Source organism: Haliotis cracherodii, unplaced genomic scaffold (assembly GCF_022045235.1).
Source record: "Haliotis cracherodii isolate W230 unplaced genomic scaffold, xgHalCrac1.p SCAF_44, whole genome shotgun sequence".
NCBI classification, from domain to species: Eukaryota; Metazoa; Mollusca; class Gastropoda; order Lepetellida; family Haliotidae; genus Haliotis; species Haliotis cracherodii.
Window position 1 is genome coordinate 291,151 of NW_027266302.1, and position 21,783 is coordinate 312,933.

Below are 21,783 nucleotides of genomic sequence, written 5' to 3' on the forward strand. Positions count from 1 at the left end.
AATAACAGATGGTCAAGATTAAAATATGTTAAAAAAACCAACATTATCAATATTTGATTTTCAATAGCACAGGAAGTTTGACATTTCCAAGAAATTTCAGATGGTTAACATATTAAAATGCGTGACTTTTTTCAATTTTGGAATGTGAAAAATAATGATAAGACAAAAGTTTAAGATTTGGTATTAGTAAGTAGCCAGGAAAATAGTTTCAAGTCAACAACTGACAAATCAAAACAAGCAAATCAATGGTCCTATTAGGTAAAATTCTTTTCAAGGTACTTATCAGTATTCACAAGGCAACAATTTATTGCCATGACCTAAGGTAAGAACTTAAACCCAATGTTTTGTCTCGACATTCAAATTACCTAGCAGAAATAGCACGTAACAGCTGGTAGGCGGTTCTTAATTGAGACAGGAGTCTTAAACCGATGGCTAATTAATTTCAGCACGGCACCATTCAGAATCTAACAATTACATGTCTTCTATTTCACGAGTGCTAATGAAGAAATGGGTTAATTGCCAGCCAACAGGTAGACCAGATAGTCCGCTCTCTTGCTTCATAGGGGGCGCTGGTGTAGATGTGATAGCGCCCCCTAGCAGGTAATCATGGTGCACTGTGGGAGATAGCTATCGATGACGGTGATAGATGTGTGACTACCACGATGGTGAGAGAATGGTGTTGCTGTTATCATAGCGGTGTTTGTAAACTTTGTATTTGTTTTCGGAAATATTTTTTAAGTATTGGTGATTTATTGGAGTAGTTTTAAAGATCTTAAGGAAGTAAAAACACAGAATATCAAAGAAGTCCCACTTAGATCAGATCTCAGTGAGTAATGTGAGTAAGATCTTTCACAATAGTGTTTGTTTGTTGATTTGTTGTTTAATGCTGCACTCAGCAATATTCCAGCTAAATGACAATGGTCTGTAAAAACGGTCTGGACAAGACAATCCAGTGATTGATATTATGAGCATCGATCTACGCAGTAGGGAGTCCTGGTATCATTCCACATAGAGATTTAAGCACCAACGATCGTAAGCCAATGTATGGGAGTTACAATCACCTTAGCGCTAAGATCGCTTTGCAAAACGGGGCCCTGAGATTTGGCCATTAGTCAATACACTGCTGAATATTTAAACCATGATATGATCGAATTGAATAAAAGCTTACTCACCTGTATATTTCTGAGGAAAATGAAAAAATGCTACCAGAATCTCCTAATTCTTGTCTTACATTGGCTAAAAATGTGATTTCATCATGAGTTTTCAATAAATGAAGTGCTTGTTGTAAAACTGGTTCTGGTACCGCTATGTGGCGAGTGGCATCTGAAACAGAACAGATTCAACATGAGGAGCAGGTCATCAATGACAGTAGGGAAAACCACACATTTATGTCATGCAATGTTTATGGAACATGTCACTGTATCAACAAGTGGCCAGTAGCGGTTTGCACAAGGTTTTCAAATTCACACGACACAGGATTATGTCTGATTTTCAAAAATATTCTCATGGCTCTAAAACAATGTGCAGTTAAGCATGATGGCAGTTCCTATAGGCTAGAGAGTGTTGCTACAGCTTATATCACATCTGGTACACACAACTCAGCAAAGGATAGTATCAGCAACAATTCATATTTGCCAGAACCACATTCTGATATATCAGTAAATCTGTGAACTATGTCAAACAAATAATTTTCTCAAAATTGCATCCTTTGTTTCTAATCTGTAAATACTCATTTCGAAATAGATTTACCCTGCAAAAACATGTTCCATATTGTTTTATCCCATTCTGCAACTAAGCCTTAAATCTAAAGCACCTATGCAATAAGTAATTATTCAGTCTACTGGTAAGCCAGGATAAGTTGAGTTGTGGCCAGACAATTAACTCTGTATGATGATTATGAGGTCCTCCCACTGGAGCGTACCATTATGAAGAAAGGGGTAACGAGAGGCCAGGGACAAGTACTACGATGGACAAGTGCATGTCCAGTCTCAGCTAACTAGCACATAATAGTACGTGCTGATGTGAGTTATCCAATTAGCTAAATAGCTCTAATAGTACGTGCTAATGTGAGTTACTCGATGACTGAAAACGGTGACAGCAAATTCGTATAGATAACAAATCTGAGAAGTACAGTGACAATGATGGGAATTCTTTCTCCATGTAATGTATGACATTATATAGGCCAATTCTCGAGCCTGAGAATGGATGATTTGGCCATGCATACATAACTTTGACGTGTGTATTTGTTTGTAATTAACTTCTACCAAACAATTTTAGAGAAATCTGGTATATCCTTGTCACACCGTCCTGTTAATAGTCTTATGAGCAACACATATGTCCACGGGAGCGTAGTCAATTAAATCGCCACGACCTGCATGTGCACAACATGTGTACACCCTCTCTACCTGTACCACATAACAAACCAAATGTTGGCCCAAAATCTGTGCACCGCCTACATGTCTCCAACACACTCTTTGAGTTGGTTAATTTTGTCCTGGATTACCAGTCGTAAGTTAACCTCACCCAACAACAGTCCATATATCAATTATCAACACTAAACATACTGAACATGATGCTAAAAGCCAAGTTCCCGTAAGTAGATTCAAAAGTGTTTGCCACAGACGGTTTTCCATGACAATACTGTGATAGTTATGTCAGTAATCAAAATGGAAATAAACGCAAATGCAAATAAAAATCATAAGCCCAGTGGTTAAATTACATAAAATAACCATTTACAAGTCCATGATTGCCAATCACCTTGTTCACTTAGTAACTTTACACTCCATGTCCTTGTAATCAATCACTCTAAGCCTACAAAGAAAGCCTGCAAGCCTCAGAAGTGCAGATAAGACAGTCATTGCCCCAAGAAACAAAATGGCAGGTTTTTGAATGAATGTAGTACTACTATCCTGACCACTACATTTAACAGGTAAGTGATAGGTCCATACTCTGGTTGGTGTTATCTGTTCTAACAGTTTCAGCTTCAATGAGAACATGAAGGGAAGCCTGTCATTCTTCTATCATTCTTCTGTCATTCTTCTGTCACTCATCTGCCCAGTGTTACTGCCACAACTTATTTCGGACCTGCCTCATGGCTCAGCCATCAAAGAGTAGTTGTGAAAACAACAGTGTGATCAAATTTGCTTTTGGCACTTAGCTCACATGTCTGCAGCTATAAGTACTCATGTTTTTTTTAGGTTGAAACACCAAATTTTATTGTTATTGATATAATCTCAAAAACAGAACCTTTAACATTAACCCTTATAGTGTGCGGTTTGTAACACATATTAAAATATTGAGATGAGTCACAAAAATTCAAGCATAATCCTTTTTTTTAAGGTCATGATAACAACACGAATGAAATACCATATCTGACATTTTTAGCTTGAAGAGCCATGTGTCACAGCTTACAGGGGTAACCAGTTTCAATAGTCAGAGGGTTACGACTATACAGTTTCTTTGTCAAAGCATAGACCCTGTGTTACATTTAGGACTGGCTTAAAGGATTGATAATTGTGATATTGTGATGAAATATACCGTATTCAACGTAATAAGCGCCCCGCTCTACTAAGCGCCCACGGCGATATTTTCCAATATATTGGCTAGTGAACAATCCTAATCAGCACCCTTCCGACTGATCAATGTACACAATTCGTGTACATTTATTCGTGTATAATACGCACTCGTGTGTTATATGCACCCTTAATTACGGGCAATTAAATTCTGGAAAAATATATCTGTCTTGTATAATACGCACAGACTTTTACTTTTGTATCATTTCAGGCATATCATTTACGATCTTTCGACTCTTTCACCAAAATTATATTCTAATAAGAGCCCCCATTTCTAATTTTGAGAGCGCCCTGGGCGCTTATTACGTCGAATACGGTAGGTTATATTTCTGACACAGACTTGTGAATAATGACAATTGTTGAAGATGGAAAGCAAGTGTCTTTGTGGCATCTCGGATGTCCCCAAAGTAATCTGTGCATAAATGTGTCACTGATCACCATTGTATTGAAATTTTTCGACTTCCTTCAAGACATACTTCTTGCATAGTTGCGTAAAGTTCCTTCTCCGATATTTATTGATAATTGATTGATATTATATTAGCGATTATCAATCTCTATTATCTATATCGATAGCCAGGCCTAGTTACAATAGTAGTCTCTGTTATACACTTGCTCTGACAAGACCCAAAGCAATACAGATCTAACCACATGGGAGAAGTCATTTTGACAAGACCTGTATCATATCCTATGCTTTTACCTATGATGAGGTTACTGTCAGATTAATATGCATACTCTTGCATCAACAAGGCCAAGAGTAGAACCAAAGCAGTTCCCAAACTGCCTGCAGGAACTATGTGATCAGTGTTTGCATTGAACTGTCAGTGATTGAAATAAAATGAATAAACACAAACTGAATAAATATCCAAACAGAATTCAACAATAGCCAATATACACACTGTCTGTTCAACAATACAAAAATCAATACCATCCAATGATAAAATTGTACCATGATGTATAAATAAATATCCCGCTAACCATCCCATGGCTGTTATTTCTGCTTTGTACACTGCAACAACTATATAACATTGTCCTATCAGATGGTCTATTATATAATGATGATTGCTTCTCTTTAATTTCTTCCCTACATGATTAACAGACAGTTTTAATTTGTTCCTCTACATAAATATTGCTTATAGTCTGTAATTAGTGCTGGCGGAAGTACCTACACACTCACATTGCGTGCAGTTGAAGCCGCAAGGATTCATTTATCTGCTAGCTTGCACCGGAGGGATTTGCCATATTACAGCTAACACCCCTAAAGCTGTGACCTGTTTTCATAATACACATTTGATGCGTTTTGAATAAAAATAATTTCTTGCTATAGACAAAGTTCTTAACCTCCACGGCTATTTCTAACCAAAGAATAGTTGAAAACTTAGAGAAATGAACCTCATTTTTGTATCTAAAACAAAAGATGTGTCACAGCTTTGAAAGTTGTGGTACTAATCACAAAAAAAGTTTTTTTCTACCTCAAAAGAGCATTTAAACAACCTCTTTGAGCATATGTTTCATGAAACCTGAAATACAAGATGAAACCAGTGCTATTGCAGAAGTCTTCTTCAGACATTTACACCACATGACCTTGTTTAGATCAGGGAATACTTCTTGCTGGCATACAAATAACGGAAGAGACAGTGCACAAGTTGGTGTCAGCTGTACCGGTGTCTGGTTAGCTCTATATCCTGGGTGTCTTGTCAGCTAATATATCTGTTAATCAATGAGTGAGTGAGTGAGTGAGTGAGTGAGTGAGTGAGTGAGTGAGTGAGTGAGTGAGTGAGTGAGTGAGTGAGTGAAAACTGTTTTTGTAGGCATGACACTGTATGTAGGCAGAACAGTTCATGAAGGCAGAACAGTACGTGTATGTGGTGGGTACAATAGTTTGTGCAAATAGAACATTTTATGTAGGTAGAACAGATTATGAGGGTAAAATAGTTTATGTGGGTGGAACTGATTATAGATACAGGACAGTTTATGTGGTTAGGACAGTGTATGTGGGTAGAACATTTAAGTGGGTAGAACAGTTTATGTGGGTAGAACAGCTTATGTGGGTAGAAAAGCTTACATGGGTATAACAGCTTATGAGGGTAGAACAGTTTATGTGGGTAGACCAGCTTATGTGGGTAGAACGTTTATGTGGGTAGAACAGTTTATGTTGGCAGAACAGTTTATGATGGTAGAACAGTTTATGTGGGTAGAACGTTTATGTGGCTAGAGCAGTTTATGAAGAGAGGGCAGTGTATGCAGGCATGACATGTATATAGGCAGACGTATGCAGGCAGACAGGTTCTGTATATACAAGCTATGTAATCACTGCATGTAGTACGGACACTAAGTGTAAGCAGAAGATGTTCCACTGAGCTGGTTCACCAGCTGGTCGGCCAAGACTGGAGACTAATGGCAGGCTGTTATCATGTAAGGTGCTCTATGAGACTCCTACATCTGTAGGCCTTGGATTACTTGTTTATCACAGGATAAGCTTGCTAAGTGTGACAAATAAATTACACTGTGAATGTTCTCCTAGATTATACACGGTTGTCCATCTTTCCACAAGTCTTTGAACATTGACTTCTAAACTGTGCAGTGTCAAACTCTACGATGATCCCTATCAGATTTGTGTAAAATGGGAAAATTTAAAGCAGCATTTGTAAAGAATACCTTATATTCAAGACCAATGCATCATAATCAAGAAATTCCTAGAAAACAGTGAATACTAAACACATGTTAACACTCACCATGCAGGAATATACATGTTATAATCACTGGTAGAAATTATGGACCATCCCAACGATCATGCAGGTAAATTCTCTACATTATTTACCAGTACATTTGTAATCTTAAACAAAACGCTACTGCCACCTGAGACCCCTTGACTTTCACTTACTACTCACAGTAAAGGTGAAAATAGGTACCATATTCGACGTAATAAGCGCCCAGGGCGCTCTCAAATTTAGAAATAGGGGGCTCTTATTATAATATTATTTTGGTGAAAAATACAAAGTTGAAAGACAATATTCGTGGTTTATGCGGACAGCCTGAAATGTTTATATACGACAGGTGAATTTTTCCAGAATTTAATTGCCCATAATTAAGGGTGCATATAACACACGAGTGTGTATTATACGCGAATAAATAAGTCTTGTGTACATTGATCAATCAGAATGGGTGCTAATTGGGATTATTCACTAGCCAATTTATGAGCAAATATCATCGTGGGCTCTTATTAGAGCGGGGGGGGCTTACATGTCTGATACGGTATTTCTGTTGCAGAGCATTTATATAGCTCACATGTTTATTTCAATCTTATAGGCTGAGCCTATTCCCAATTTTTTATATAAAAAATACACTTAAAGATGCATTTGAAACTATACTTATTTCAAGTCTTTGTAATTTTACACTTATCTTTCCAATTCTCCTAATAAATCCTTAGCATCAGATTTCCCTACAGCATCTTACATACTGTAAATGAAAATCTGAAAACAAGAATTGATTTGGCCATGTCTTAACACTAAATGACATCAAAATGATTGATGCCCATAACGGGATTCCTAACAAATCCCTCATGTCAACGAGATCTGTCATTCCTATGACCAACACCAAATCCTGAAACAAGCCTAATTCAGTTGAAAGTTAGTGTGAGGACTCAATCCATATTCAACACCTTGCATTAAAATCATTTCCAAACTACACGACATCAACAGTATCAGCTCTACATTTCAATTCATTTCAGTAACTGTCGCCATCTGAACCTCAAAGCAGCCAGAGAGCTCTTCCCTCTTCTAGCACCTGATAAAGTTTCTCCGTGTCCCCAGCTGAGATGAAGGTTAAAGGTGAGATGTATAAGGAGCGAGTTACAGTAATTAACACTAAATTAATGAGCTGCATTAGCTGATGGGACAGAGCATGCTGTAGACGCATCACAGATGGCTGCTGACTCTTCTCAGTCAATGGATCAAGTGTTCCTTTTCGGTGTGCACTTAGAAATCACGCTTCCAACTGTTTGTGAGAATTTGCTAATTTTAAGAGTTATTTCAGTGTCTCCGAAATCTGGTTAATTGAAAAGAAAGGTACGGTGATTTTTCAAAACCTCATTTCAAACCCCAGTGCCAGTTGCTGTCTTGCCTGTCCTGCTGTTGACTGCAAATGCTAATTACTTAGTGACTGGCATTGTTCTGATTTCGTATTGCAAGTTATTGCAATAATGATTCATGTATTGCCATAGATATAATATAGTGCATGCCTGATTGTATCTGTAATTATGGAGAAAAACACAATACCATAGGGGGGCCGTTTGATGATAAACAACATGATTTTCTTGGTGATTTCCATTGCTTTTGGGTAAAGTGTTCTTTATTTCTTTGATGAAGAATATAAAGACAAACCTTCGAACGGAATTTGGTTTTAGGCTCATTTCTCGTGTGTTTCTGTCGGCTGTACAACTTTGTGGAAGCTTGCACCAGATTGCATTTGCAGTAAATGACATCATATGCACCATTAAATTTGTATGTTTGCACACGGTGATGATTTTGAAAAATGCAATGTGCCAGGATTTTCCAAACAAATGTCAAATGTATTCATTAGTATTGCAAATCATGGTAAACCGGTATCCAAGTAATATGCCTCTATAATTAATTATTAACCAGGTAAATAAAAAATTATTTTGAAATGTCTCATTATTACTTATTTATGATATATTTCGGAATTATAAGAATGTGCATATACATTGTATCACATCCACACAAGAGACATGTTTATCCTGCTACATTATTACTTGTCAACAGATAAGTTGACAATCAAATTGCATTCTCAACTCCCTGGAGAGTATACAACCTAAGCTGCAAGCTATGTATGAGACGGTTGGCATTCACATAACTAATTCAATCTACCAGATACCCATCCCAGCTGGATGGACAAAAGTAATTCATGACAAGGACTACTAAAGATACAACTTTATAATACATACACAATATTTCAGGGCTACTTGACCCTTTGTCAGGTAAATGGTCAAGAGTGAGTGAGGTAAAATTTAACGTCGCATCAGCATTATTTCAGGCATATAGCGACAAAATGGTCATAAAGTGGCTCTTAAAGGTTGTGTATGTGTAATAAAGAAGTTGTTATCCATAGTAGTCACGGCGGGGGACACCAGAAATGGGCTTCACACATTGTACCCATGTCGGGAATCGAACCAGGGTCTTTGGCGTGAGGAGCGAACGCTTTAACCACTAGGCTACCCGACCACCCTGTGCCTGTAAAGACTCTCAAAGGTGATTCAATTGGAAACAAGGTAGAAACCCAGAAGCAATTCTTATCAATGACATCATTTGCTGAATTCCCATTTCACAAATATAGCGATCTTCTGCCATCCACATTTAGTAAGACAAGCAGTGCATTAAAATAAGGGGGACTATTTCAGCAATTCAACTGTACAAACAAACACATTCCCGCCACTCTCTCCATATGAAAATAACTTTCATCCAGCCATGTTTTTATATACTTTTGCACTCGTGAACTTCCAGGTCTGAAATAACCCATCATTAAGACAAATCACACCTTTTTCCAATGAACATCTTGAAAATGTTTTCCATACAACTAACGATACACTGATTATCCAATGCTAGGATGCAAGCAAAGACTCTGCAATGATTTGATGCAATACAGCATCTTGCACTTAGTATGATAATGTTAGGGCAATGATGGCTTCTTTGAGCCTAAACAACATCACTTCAAAGGCCCCAAATGGAAGACAGCAATTTTAGTATCAAGGGCAGATAACTAATGGCCACTTCCTGTGATATAATGGTATGAGGTATTCTGAAAATACCCACCATGATTTGTATTATGTCAGTGATTGCAACAGTTTCTACAACTATCCACTGATAAAAGATAAAGCATTCACACCATGGTCTGGCCATTTCAACACCTTTCTGAATAATTTACAAGGGGACTCCATGCTGATAGCGGTAGACAAGACTGCTGTGTTGCCAAATGTCAGCTGATGTAATAGAAGAATGGAACAGGTCACTGACCAGGAAATAGATATCATAGGTTAACACAAATACAGCATGAGATCTCATTGGTAACTAAAATAGGATGAGGTCTCATTGGTTAATACAAAACATCATGATATCTCATTGGTTAATACCAACATAGGATTAGAGCTCGTAGGTTAACATGATTATAGTATGAAAACTCATTGGTTAATACCAATATATAATGAGGTATCATTGGTTAAAATAAATATAGAATGAGATTTCATTGGTTAATACCAGTATAGGATTCTATATCATCGGTTAATACCAAGATAGGATGAAACCAATAAAGTATCAGAACCATACAAGAATACCAGTAATGTCTGTTCCATTCATGCTGGACGGAAGTGAATGGAGTCTGATGCCATAGTCAGCATTACTACAGCTAAATAAAGGCAGTCTGTATAGCGAGAGTGAGTTGGACAGAACACCACTTTTAATAGTAAAACAGTTATATCATGGTATGCCAGCTTAATGTGAGAGCAGAGCCTGAAGTAATGCAAGTCATAGATGTATACTATGGTGAAACCCACAAGGGGGTCTATGGAGCCTTAGGCGACTGGGCCACCATCCCATTGCCCCAAACCCCCTCCAACCAAAGGCTAGGACACAGAGCCTTGATGCAACAAACCAATGGTCAACGGAGTGAGCAACAATACATGCTAGTCCAATGACAACTGATCTGGTGGCCATGCATCTGAACATCATCGTTACAAAGTAGAATCAAGACAAGCAGTTTGGAAATCTTGAAATATCTACAGACAAGTAATGATGTTCTAAACATTTGAGCCTATCATTGTTATAACTCCACTGTGAATCTTGTGCTTTTTTTGGCATGGTAGCTCTGGACGTCTTGATGAACAGTTGACAAGGATCAGTTGTAAATATCTAACCTTTCATTCAAAATGAGCTTGACATTCTTATAGATGACTGCAATGAGAATTTAATGAGGAGACAGACCACCACCAGTCTGCACATATACATTCATTATCTGAGACAATGTCAGCGAAAATACAGAAGCGATGTAATTATACACATAATGAGAGTAATCTGTGAGGAACACAGCACTGCTGTGACAATGGCATAGTGAGAGAGTCACACTGACATACATGTAGTACTACCAAGTGTATACACGAGTTTCACGAGGCTCTTATACACCAGTACAAATCCATGGTATTTATCCGATATCATTAATATTAATTACCAGTATCATTAATGAAACTTCAAATATTCATTCCATAATATGGCTTTAATGAGGTAATTTCAACTACTTATCGGTATTAGAGTATCTACTATCTGTAGTCATCTGTTAGATGGAGTGTTTACTTTTGTAAACATAAAACTGTTTATCTGTACTAGAGTGAGTGGAGTTTTTGTTATGCTGCAAATTTTATGCATAACAAAGGGTGTTACATACTTATCTGGAGCTGTTCTGTCCTGGAGCATGAGCATGCAAATGCTTGGACTACAAACAGAGTTAGAAGTTGGGATGTTCTTGAGATCACTGACCAGTTTTTGTTCAGATTTGCGATGACCCCGAAATCATTTCATGCTCAAAGGAATCTCCTAGACTCAATTATAAAAATGTCATAATTTAAGCAGGATTAAACAAAAATTCTGCCTGAGCACCTCAACTAGAAAACAAAGATAGTGGCCACGGCGGACAGGGGCAGGCATGGGCGCCATCTTTGTTTTCAAGTTGAGAAAACATAGTCAGAAGTCCTGCTTAAACTATGACATGGGAGGACATGGATTTCCTTGTTGATTAAGGTGCCATGATCCACTAGTTCAAACCTGACTAGGCAGGGTACACACTACTGGTAGGCAGGGCACACACTACAGGTAGGCAGGGCACACACTACTGGTAGGCAGGGCACAAACTACAGGTAGGCAGGGCACACGCTACAGGTAGGCAGGGTACACACTACAGGTAGGCAGGGCACACACTACAGGTAGGCAGGGCACACACTACTGGTAGGCAGCTAGGGCACACACTACAGGTAGGCAGGGCACACACTACTGGTAGGCAGCTAGGGCACACACTACAGGTAGGCAGGGCACACACTACAGGTAGGCAGGGCACACACTACAGGTAGGCAGGGCAACCTTTTCTGACCTTCCTGATGGCTCAGACAAACGAGATGGTAGTGTCTGGCTCAGACAAACGAGATGGTGTGTCTGGCACTTGGTGAGAGAAGCCAGACAAAGGACGAGGTCTCCATTGTGATAACACACTTTGTAGCATCAATTATTGTATCACCGAGAACCCTTGAGGAACGCCACGGATCTGATTGATGTTAGCAACTTGCCCTTACCTAGCTCTTGTATGGTAACATGTGGATCAACTATTAGTCATGGTGGATAAAAATATATTTCAATGGGAAATGGGACAAAAACAGAGCTTAGTGAATGTTTTTTTGTTGCTATAGTCAGCAATATTTCAGCTTATGCACTGGCCTGTAAATAATAAATCTTGGTCACGCCAACCAGTCATTTTAGTTTGCTCTTTCTTCAAGTATATGTGGTATTGCGGTATTTGTGGTATCTGCCATATATAAATCTAAGTCAACAGCTCACAGTTGAAGGAAAATAATAAGGTTTTTTTATTAGAAAACAAGTACTCCTTTAAGATTGTCACCAGCCTCAAGACAGTAACCTAGAGGTTGAGTCAAACCCTGAATACTTTTGACAATTTGTAAAACCCATTCACTCTAGAAGTTCTTGGGCAGTGCTGATTGAAGGTCAAAGCATTGTCTAATCATTAAAAATACCCAGGTTCATTCCCTGGTTTGCTGCCCATGTGTGACTGGGATATTGCTTAAAAAGAACAAAACCCAACTGACACAATCACATCACATTTGGATGCTGAGCCAAATCCCCCCTTCTGCATGCAAACAAAAAGATGAAATATCTGCCTCGGACATTTGAGCAAGAGAGATTGTCCCCCTTGCCTCAACATGAAGGATCTTGAAGAACTCAGGAGGCACTTAGCACTTAGAGACAGCTTTTACAAAACGCTCAAATGACTCAAGGTGGAACTATCAAGTTGGCTGATAACTGCGCTGTGGAATTTCATTCATAAACTACAGACATTGCACTTGTAACCACAGTTTGACAAGGGCCCCGATAACACTAGTGTTCCTTGCTGCTCACACATTCTGCTCCACACAAAAAAACTCAACATGGCAAGGGGCAGAGCTGTTGGCTGCCATTTATTAGAGACTTATAACACTGGTTATACCTCAGACACACATGACCTGTGGAGCCATCGGAAGCTCTGTAGGATGGTAGCTAGGGATCATAAGAACAATCTATCATTCAGCACACATGCTGTTAAGATTTTGAAGAAACTTTAAAAAGATAATTTTACTGCTAATCTCTGGATGTGTTGAAAATATTTCAGCGCTGAGAGCAATAAAGTTGGAATAGTATCTGGTATCATGGCGTCTTAAATTTGGGAGCTTTCCGTATTAGCAAGATTGTTCACACATATGGCATGTATAGCAATGAACGTGAGCACTTTCACTTGCATGAATTTACAGACATATATATTAGCTGACAAAATGGTCTACTTCAAGCTGACATATGTTTGTTCAAAAAGGTTTTCTGTGAAGTTCACTCTCAGCTTCTTTCACAACAATGAATAAACACATCTGATGAGTATTTTGTGCATGTCTTTCAAAGCTCTTCATTATCACATTTCATATGCTGTATTTGCCATAATAAGCGACCTGGGCACTTACAAAATTGACAAAGGGAATCCAAAACCATATACAAGTTAAATTTGTTGTTGAAGATCAAGCTGTATAGAACACACTTAGTTCAAACGTTCATGAAAAGCGAACATTATTTATAATAATTACTTAGCAATTACACACCCAGTCTACTCTTCTGTGCTTTCTGTAAAATGCATCTGTAACATACACAAGACAGTTCTGACCGATGGGCTGGTCCAGAAGATGGTCAGCCGACACTTATTGAGGGGCAAATACAGTATATTTTCTCTCGAAACATTTGTTTACCTCCTGTATATTTAATCTTGAGAAAAACAACAATAAAACATTTATTCTCTTTTCACTAAAACCTCATCTTTAAAAGTGATTTTTCATTTTCATTCAAAGTTCAGAAATAATCCAATTGATAAATCTTTTTTTACACTATGAATCATAAATAACTTCTATTCAAATCTTTTTTGAAACTCTGAAACGTGCAACGTAGATCGTGTTAGGTAAGCAGAGCATGTACTGTTTTGTTGGTCATCTACCACCTACGACTCGATCTTCGTTAAACCGCTGATCATCTATAACGCTCATCAATTATTTGGACCCAGAAGGTAGCATTGTAGCGGGGGATTACTGTATCAAAGACTGATATTAGAACAGAAAAAACACACATTAGTTCTATAAAGCTACCACTGCACAGTGACATCCTATTTGTGAGCAAGCAGATTTGTTTTCAAGACGTTTATAGTTAATAATATGTGATGTGCAGTCAGGGTTCGAAACTAAGCGAAGTCCTTGAGGTTAGCTCCTATAGTATTTTGAATCTGGTGACGCCATCAATCAGTTATACCCAACAGCAGTGTTATGACAAGGTCTCCTTAACTTCCATGCTTAATCAAACATTGACATCGTCATATTTTACAGGTGTACTTATACAAAAGTGTAGGGTAGTCACGTATATAAACCAAAAAAACTACGAATTGATTATGGCTACCCTTATGGACATAAATGTGACAACGGAATTTCAATCCACAATCCATCACACCTACAAGACTGGGTGAAACAAGAGCTACCATACACCCAGACGACATTTCCTGCTCCGTTGACCTTCACCTTGGTCAAGCCGTCTGCTACGTTAATCAATACATGAAGACCCAACTCTAACACCAATCATCGAAATTGATTTGCTATCACGCAATAAACATATTGCGGTATTCTTCCTCAGATCTGTGAACCAGCATTAATCGTCATTTCAAAGCTGTGAAAAAGTGCAGAAATTGATTCGTAAGGCCATATTGAAGTCGACTTGTCGGTATGTCAGTAGAACTATACCTGCTGCGACCGCGATGCAATCAGGTGAACGCGTGTATTCACTCAGAGTCGATTGATCCATCATCAAAGTTGCATGGGTGTGTGGTGTGCTGCATCAGCGTTCCTGTGGAGGATGACTGCAAACACGCACCGATGCACACAAACTGTAAACATTGTGCTGAGATAAAGAAATTATATTCTGCATCAAAGGCAACGTTTATATACTTTCACATTATCGGTATTATTTTGCACTTTCTTGCTGTGTTGGGTAAAGACAATGAACCCAACTCTGTAATCTATCAATCAAAGCCACAGTGCTCTCAACATAGAATATAACACATTGGGATAATTCTTTCACATTCAGGAATTGGATAGTGGTTCTGGGTCATGTCTGCAATAGTCACATATACATAGAATAGTCGCAAAATGATATATTAACCAGTGGTATTTTTAAACATCAATAACATGCTTTGTTCTTAATCCTTTCTCGTCACTGAATATACAGCTCTAAATACCACGTATCCGACTTATTACTTCCTGGTGTCTGGATGGTGTATATAAGTCATTACAATATGTCCACGTGTATCAACACACTGACTTACTTCCTGGTGTCTGGATGGTGTATATAAGTCATTACTCCATGTACATGTGTATCAATCAACACACTGACTTACTTCCTGGTGTCTGGATGGTGTATATAAGTCATTACATATGTCCACGTGTATCAACACACTGACTTACTTCCTGGTGTCTGGATGGTGTATATAAGTCATTACTCCATGTACATGTGTATCAATCAACACACTGACTTACTTCCTGGTGTCTGGATGGTCTATATAAGTCATTACATTATGTCCACGTGTATCAACACACTGACTTACTTCCTGGTGTCTGGATGGTGCATATAAGTCATTACATATGTCCACATGTATCAACACACTGACTTACTTCCTGGTGTCTGGATGGTCTATATAAGTCATTACATATGTCCACATGTATCAACACACTTACTTACTTCCTGGTGTCTGGATGGTGCATATAAGTCATTACATATGTCCACATGTATCAACACACTGACTTACTTCCTGGTGTCTGGATGGTCTATATAAGTCATTACATTATGTCCACGTGTATCAACACACTGACTTACTTCCTGGTGTCTGGATGGTGTATATAAGTCATTACATATGTCCACATGTATCAACACACTGACTTACTTCCTGGTGTCTGGATGGTCTATATAAGTCATTACATTATGTCCACATGTATCAACACACTGACTTACTTCCTGGTGTCTGGATGGTGTATATAAGTCATTACATTATGTCCACGTGTATCAACACACTGACTTACTTCCTGGTGTCTGGATGGTGTATATAAGTCATTACATTATGTCCACGTGTATCAACACAATGACTTACTTCCTGGTGTCTGGATGGTGTATATAAGTCATTACATATGTCCACGTGTATCAACACACTGACTTACTTCCTGGTGTCTGGATGGTCTATATAAGTCATTACATATGTCCACGTGTATCAACACACTGACTTACTTCCTGGTGTCTGGATGGTGTATATAAGTCATTACATTATGTCCACGTGTATCAACACAATGACTTACTTCCTGGTGTCTGGATGGTGTATATAAGTCATTACATATGTCCACATGTATCAACACACTGACTTACTTCCTGGTGTCTGGATGGTGTATATAAGTCATTACATATGTCCACGTGTATCAACACACTGACTTACTTCCTGGTGTCTGGATGGTCTATATAAGTCATTACATATGTCCACATGTATCAACACACTGACTTACTTCCTGGTGTCTGGATGGTGTATATAAGTCATTACATATGTCCACATGTATCAACACACTGACTTACTTCCTGGTGTCTGGATGGTGTATATAAGTCATTACTCCATGTGCCCTACTGACATTGACAAACTATAACACCTAATACTAAAATGTGATGTGCAACAACACACTGAAACACCCAATACCAACATGTGCCCTAACATCAACACACTGAAACACCCAATACCAACATGTGCCCTGACATCAACACACTGAAACACCCAATACCAATAGGTGCCCTGACATCAACACACTGAAACACCCAATACCAACAGGTGCCCTGACATCAACACACTGAAACATCCAATACCAACAAGTACCCGACTGATATCAACAAACTGAAACACCCAATACCAACAAGTATCGGACTGACATCAACACACTGAAACACCCAATACCAACAAGTACCCGACTGACATCAACACACCCTAAAACCCATGTAAAGTCCTCCTTCCCAAGCCATACATGCTCCATGTCTTGGCTAGAACACAGAATGAGGCTAGAAGGGCAGTCAGTCAGTCAGTATGTTCTACCTGTACTGGTGTCAGTATATAAATACATCTGTATCCAGACAGGCTGGCTGTACTAGAGAGGGAGCTACCTGTAGGACTCGGCACCAGTCGGTTTCCCTGATCACACTCTCACTGCCTACAGTTTAGCGATTATGAGAAACGAACTGGGCACTCACAATCTAGGAATTGCTTTGAGCATTTGTCATTGATGATCAGTTCCACAAGGAATTAACTCCATCCGGAACAAATATTGCTAGTGTAAATGTATTGTGGACACATTTTCCAAGTTAAAACTGTTCCAAGGGAATAATTCCCCAAGAGAAAATTAGTACAAAGGCAGAGTTAGAATTTCACTACCGGAACTGACCCTCTTTGACACTTTCTGTATCGCTTTCAAATAGGTGTAAGTATTACATGTATTTCAAAATTTGCATGTGATCAAAATAAACACATGATCCAGTTTATTCATCCTCACAGACCCCTTAGATTAGTATCTGCACCCATCTTCAGTCCATGCTGAGCATACAGATTACAACCCTCCCAGCACAACAATTCATTAATGGTTGATCATGTTTTGGCCATTTCAGGTCAAATTTTTATCAATAAGGCACAAAAGGCCACAGTTATAAAGAAATTGTCCTTTCAATATTTGCATGACAATGAACATTCTAACATAATATATTTTCTAACATGTGTAAGATTGCTTGAGATATCAAAATATCACCATATTTGCAGTTGGGAGTGGTAACTAAGGACTGTTTTCTTTTTTACTGTATTTGACATAATAAGCGCCCAGGGAGGCTCTTATTAGAATGTTATTTTGGTGAAAAAGATGAAAGATGAATTTCGTGGCTTATGCTGACAGCTGACACTGTTTTTGTACGACAGGTACATTTTTCCAGAATGTAATTGCCCATAATTAAGGGTGCATATAGCACGAGTGCGTATTATACGCAAATAAATAAGTCTTATGTACAATGATCAATCAGAAGGGGTGCTAATTGGGATTGTTCACTAAGCATTATATTACCAAATGTCGCCGTGGGCACTTATTAGAGCGGGGCGCTTATTACGTCAAATACGGTATATCAAAGACAGTATTTCCTCTTTAATGATCGTTTTTCTGAAACTTATGACTATTCTGTGCCTAATTAAAAGCTGTAACAACATCACCTCCTCCACAAATCTTATATTTCAGAAGACTGCTGATCCACCTTGTGTCAGCCATACCAAGAAGTCAGAGATTCCATGCCTAACTTGCACTGTGCTTGTAGACAAGTTTATGACATTGACTATGTCACATATCAGGATTAGGATCCAGCGAAGCCAGACCACACCGTTCCAGGTTTCCGCAGATAAGGTTAGAGGAAGACATATCATTACCGTGTGTACATCTTTCTGTACATGCACTTGTATGCCAGCGAGACGTTAAATCGCTGCACATCTACTGAGCGTGCTCCACGGCGCTGTTATCTACCATCCAATCACAGTCACACCTACAGGCTAAACAAGTGATATACTCTCGTAATGGAGGTAACTAATTAACACTATGTTGCTGCCGTTGAAAAACGGTGTGCACTTGAGCGGTCGAGTTCATATCATTTGGCATATATATTCTCAAACACACAAGAAATAATTGAGAATTCTTAGAATTCGGGTAAAAAATGGTTTCTACATCTGTAACATTTTTGGCGGCGAGCTTTCTGGCACAAGCCTACCAACAAGCTGCAACAACCTGTTGCTGCTCCACTGTGTTGCTGCTCTCCGACTACAGAGTGGCAGACGGCATAAAAACTTTGCCTTTTCCCCTGTATAAATATATTCCTGTTATCAGCATTCCATGTCTGCAGTCACAATGCACACCCCAACCGAAGCTGCTCACTGCTCACGAGTCGCAGACAACAAAATGCCAAGAGGAACCTTAGCTGTGCATTTCCTGAAATTCTTGCCCTATATAATCCACATCTGCCCCCTGGTTGCAGGCATACAATGGGATGATAGGCTTTGTACTGCGGGCCTATTGTGGATTGAGTGGTACGGTTATGCCATCATTAGGACATTGACCTCCTGGTTCAGCGAGTAGAGCATTATTCAAGGAAATCTGTACCTTCTTGCATAGGCGTGTATCAGTGACACTTATTTTATCGCTTTCATCGCTGTTTCACCTTGTGAATACTGCTACACCTTAGATAACATTAGCAGTGTTTTTGCAGGGTGGCGAATGGTTTGGAACATTCTTTCCTTTCACGCTTTCACTGAGGCATCCTATTTGCCTGCTGACGTATCTCAGTATAATCAATGGCAGCATGTCCGCTTTCTGTGTTGTTGTTGGCCACAAGTCTGCAGCATTTTCATGTTCAAAAATCTTATCAAAATACAAAACTCCTAACAACACAGTATGGCAGAAGACATTTTTGCAGGGAATGAATAGTTTTCCAACATCATGGAAGTCTTTTCAATCCATTCACTGGTATCATCTGCACTAAACCTTCTCTCATAAACTTAGAACTCTATAATAAACAATGTAGACTGACTGAAAGGTGCTGTAAACAGAGAAGCCTATGAAATATGGAAATATGAAAAGAAAGACATCTAACTGATTATCTAAGCACAAATTAAATACCTTCTGAATAGTAAAACATTCCATGAAACCCCTTGAAAATAGTAAAACATTCCATGAAATATCTTGTGAAAAGTAAAATATTCCATGAAAGACATGCAAAGTAAAACAAATTGCATGATACACCTAAATAGTAAAACATTCCATGAAACACCTAAATAGTAAAACCTTCCATGAACCTCCATGATAGTAAAACCTTCCATGAAACACCTAAATAGTAAAATCTTCCATGAAACACATAATGAATAGTAGAACATTCAATGAAACATCTTGTGAATAGTAAAACATTCAATGAAACATCTTGGGAATAGTGAAACATTCCATGAAACATCTTGTAAATAGAAAAACATTCCATGAAACACCTGATGAATATTACAACATTTCATGGAAAGACCACCTGAACAGAATAGCATTCCATGAAACACCTTACTGGTACTTATAAGTAAAACATTCTAGTTCATCTAATATCACTCGTCAAATTACAAATGAATTGCAATACAAATTCTGTGAATCTCTCCGGCAATACAATTCAGACATTCACATTAACAAAACCCTGTCAACGTGAGTACTCTACCCTACAGGGGGCGCCCTACATCCAGCATTACAGCTATGTGTGAACTGTTGATGCAAGTGTAACAGAGGTCTGTGGCCTCGAGGTCCAGACATAAAGACAACACAAATACCTCTCAAAGATACGTTGGATCCCCATAAAGTATATAAGCTAAATGTTCGACCATAGTCATGATAGCGGGGCGGCCTTGCTGGGTCGCTGTTCCTCTTTAATGTCTTAGGCATTGCAGAATATATTCCTTCCTTTACAATATAAATACTCTGAAACCCTCATTTGAATAGATATTACAGAATATTTTCCAGTGGACTTTTGTAAACTGAATTAATCAAACAAATTACAATCCAATGTTCCTTTTCATCAGACAAACCAGTGATTTATATATCATTTGCATCATCCCATGTTGTCTTGGTACGACAAAGACTGTTGTTCCACACTACACGTTTTGTTTGTTTATTGTTGTCACACACAGCAATATTCCAGCAAAATAAGAGGAGCCAGTAAACAATCCGGTATGGACCAGACAAGCCAACAATTAATTTCCACTCCTCAACATGGCTGAGGACAACAACAGTCATCTAGTCAAGCATGGGGTCCGCCCATGAAGATCCAGGCTAGAATTGGTCTTCAGCAACCCATGCTTGTCATATGAGGCGACTATGCTTGCCATGAGAGGCGACGTACATGATCGAGTGATCACACTTGCTCACTTGGTTAATGCATGTCATCAAAGCCCAATTGCATAGATCGATGCTGATGATGTCAATCACTGGATTGATTATTTATAGTGAAAAATCCAGGATTCTCCTGCTACGACAACTTCAACATCATCAAACGTTACATCCACTGCTATATCAACCCCTACATCAACCTCTACATCAACCACTACATCTATGGCTACCGTACATCAATCACCGCTACATCAACCCCTACATCAACCGCTACATCAACCGCTCCATCAACCCCTACATCTACGGCTGCCATACATCAGTCACCGCTCCATCAACCACTCCATCAACCGCTACATCCACCGCTACATCCACCGCTACATCAACTGCTACATCAACCGCTACATCAACTGCTCCATCAACTGCTACATCCACCAGTACATCAACCCCTCAATCAACTGTTACATCCACCACTACATCAACCGCTACATCAACTGCTACATCCTGCCTGATGGGGATAGTGGCATTACTCCCCTACTCCATGTACACATGGTTTGCTGGCCACACCCTATGTCTCTGGCAGAGCCTATGGTCAGCACATCTGTCCACAGACAAAGACCTTACAAAATAGTTCTGGACATTTTATTAGGAGGCTGGGCACATTAAAGGTAAACATAGGTACACCATGTGTTTTAGGATAAACATGGCAAAAGTTGAGGAATTCTTGTCTTGACATAAGTGTCTGGTCCAGCAAGAATAGACCTCACATGGGCGTCTATAAACGCCTCCACCGTCTTGTCCTTCAGTCTGGTCAAGCAACAATGTACCTTATGTTTTTATCATTCAATATCAAAAAATAAAATTCATGAGACGACCAATGGAAATATAGAACAAAAGACCAAGCAATGTCTCATAAAA

At 38.9% G+C, this 21,783-nt stretch overlaps 1 protein-coding gene across 3 annotated transcripts in view; it reads right to left on the reverse strand.

Moving 5' to 3' along the window:
* Nucleotides 1–21,783, reverse strand: part of LOC139441760 (protein kinase C-binding protein NELL2-like) — a 276,342-nt gene that overhangs the window by 176,901 nt on the left and 77,658 nt on the right. For 2 of the 3 annotated variants that reach the window (XM_071222539.1, XM_071222540.1), the window contains exon 3: nucleotides 1,173–1,323. In XM_071222539.1, coding sequence (XP_071078640.1) covers nucleotides 1,173–1,323 — 151 coding nt within the window. Of the gene's footprint in view, nucleotides 1–1,172; nucleotides 1,324–14,655; nucleotides 14,719–21,783 lie in introns of those variants that run through there. The other variant, XM_071222541.1, reaches the window with a different exon arrangement.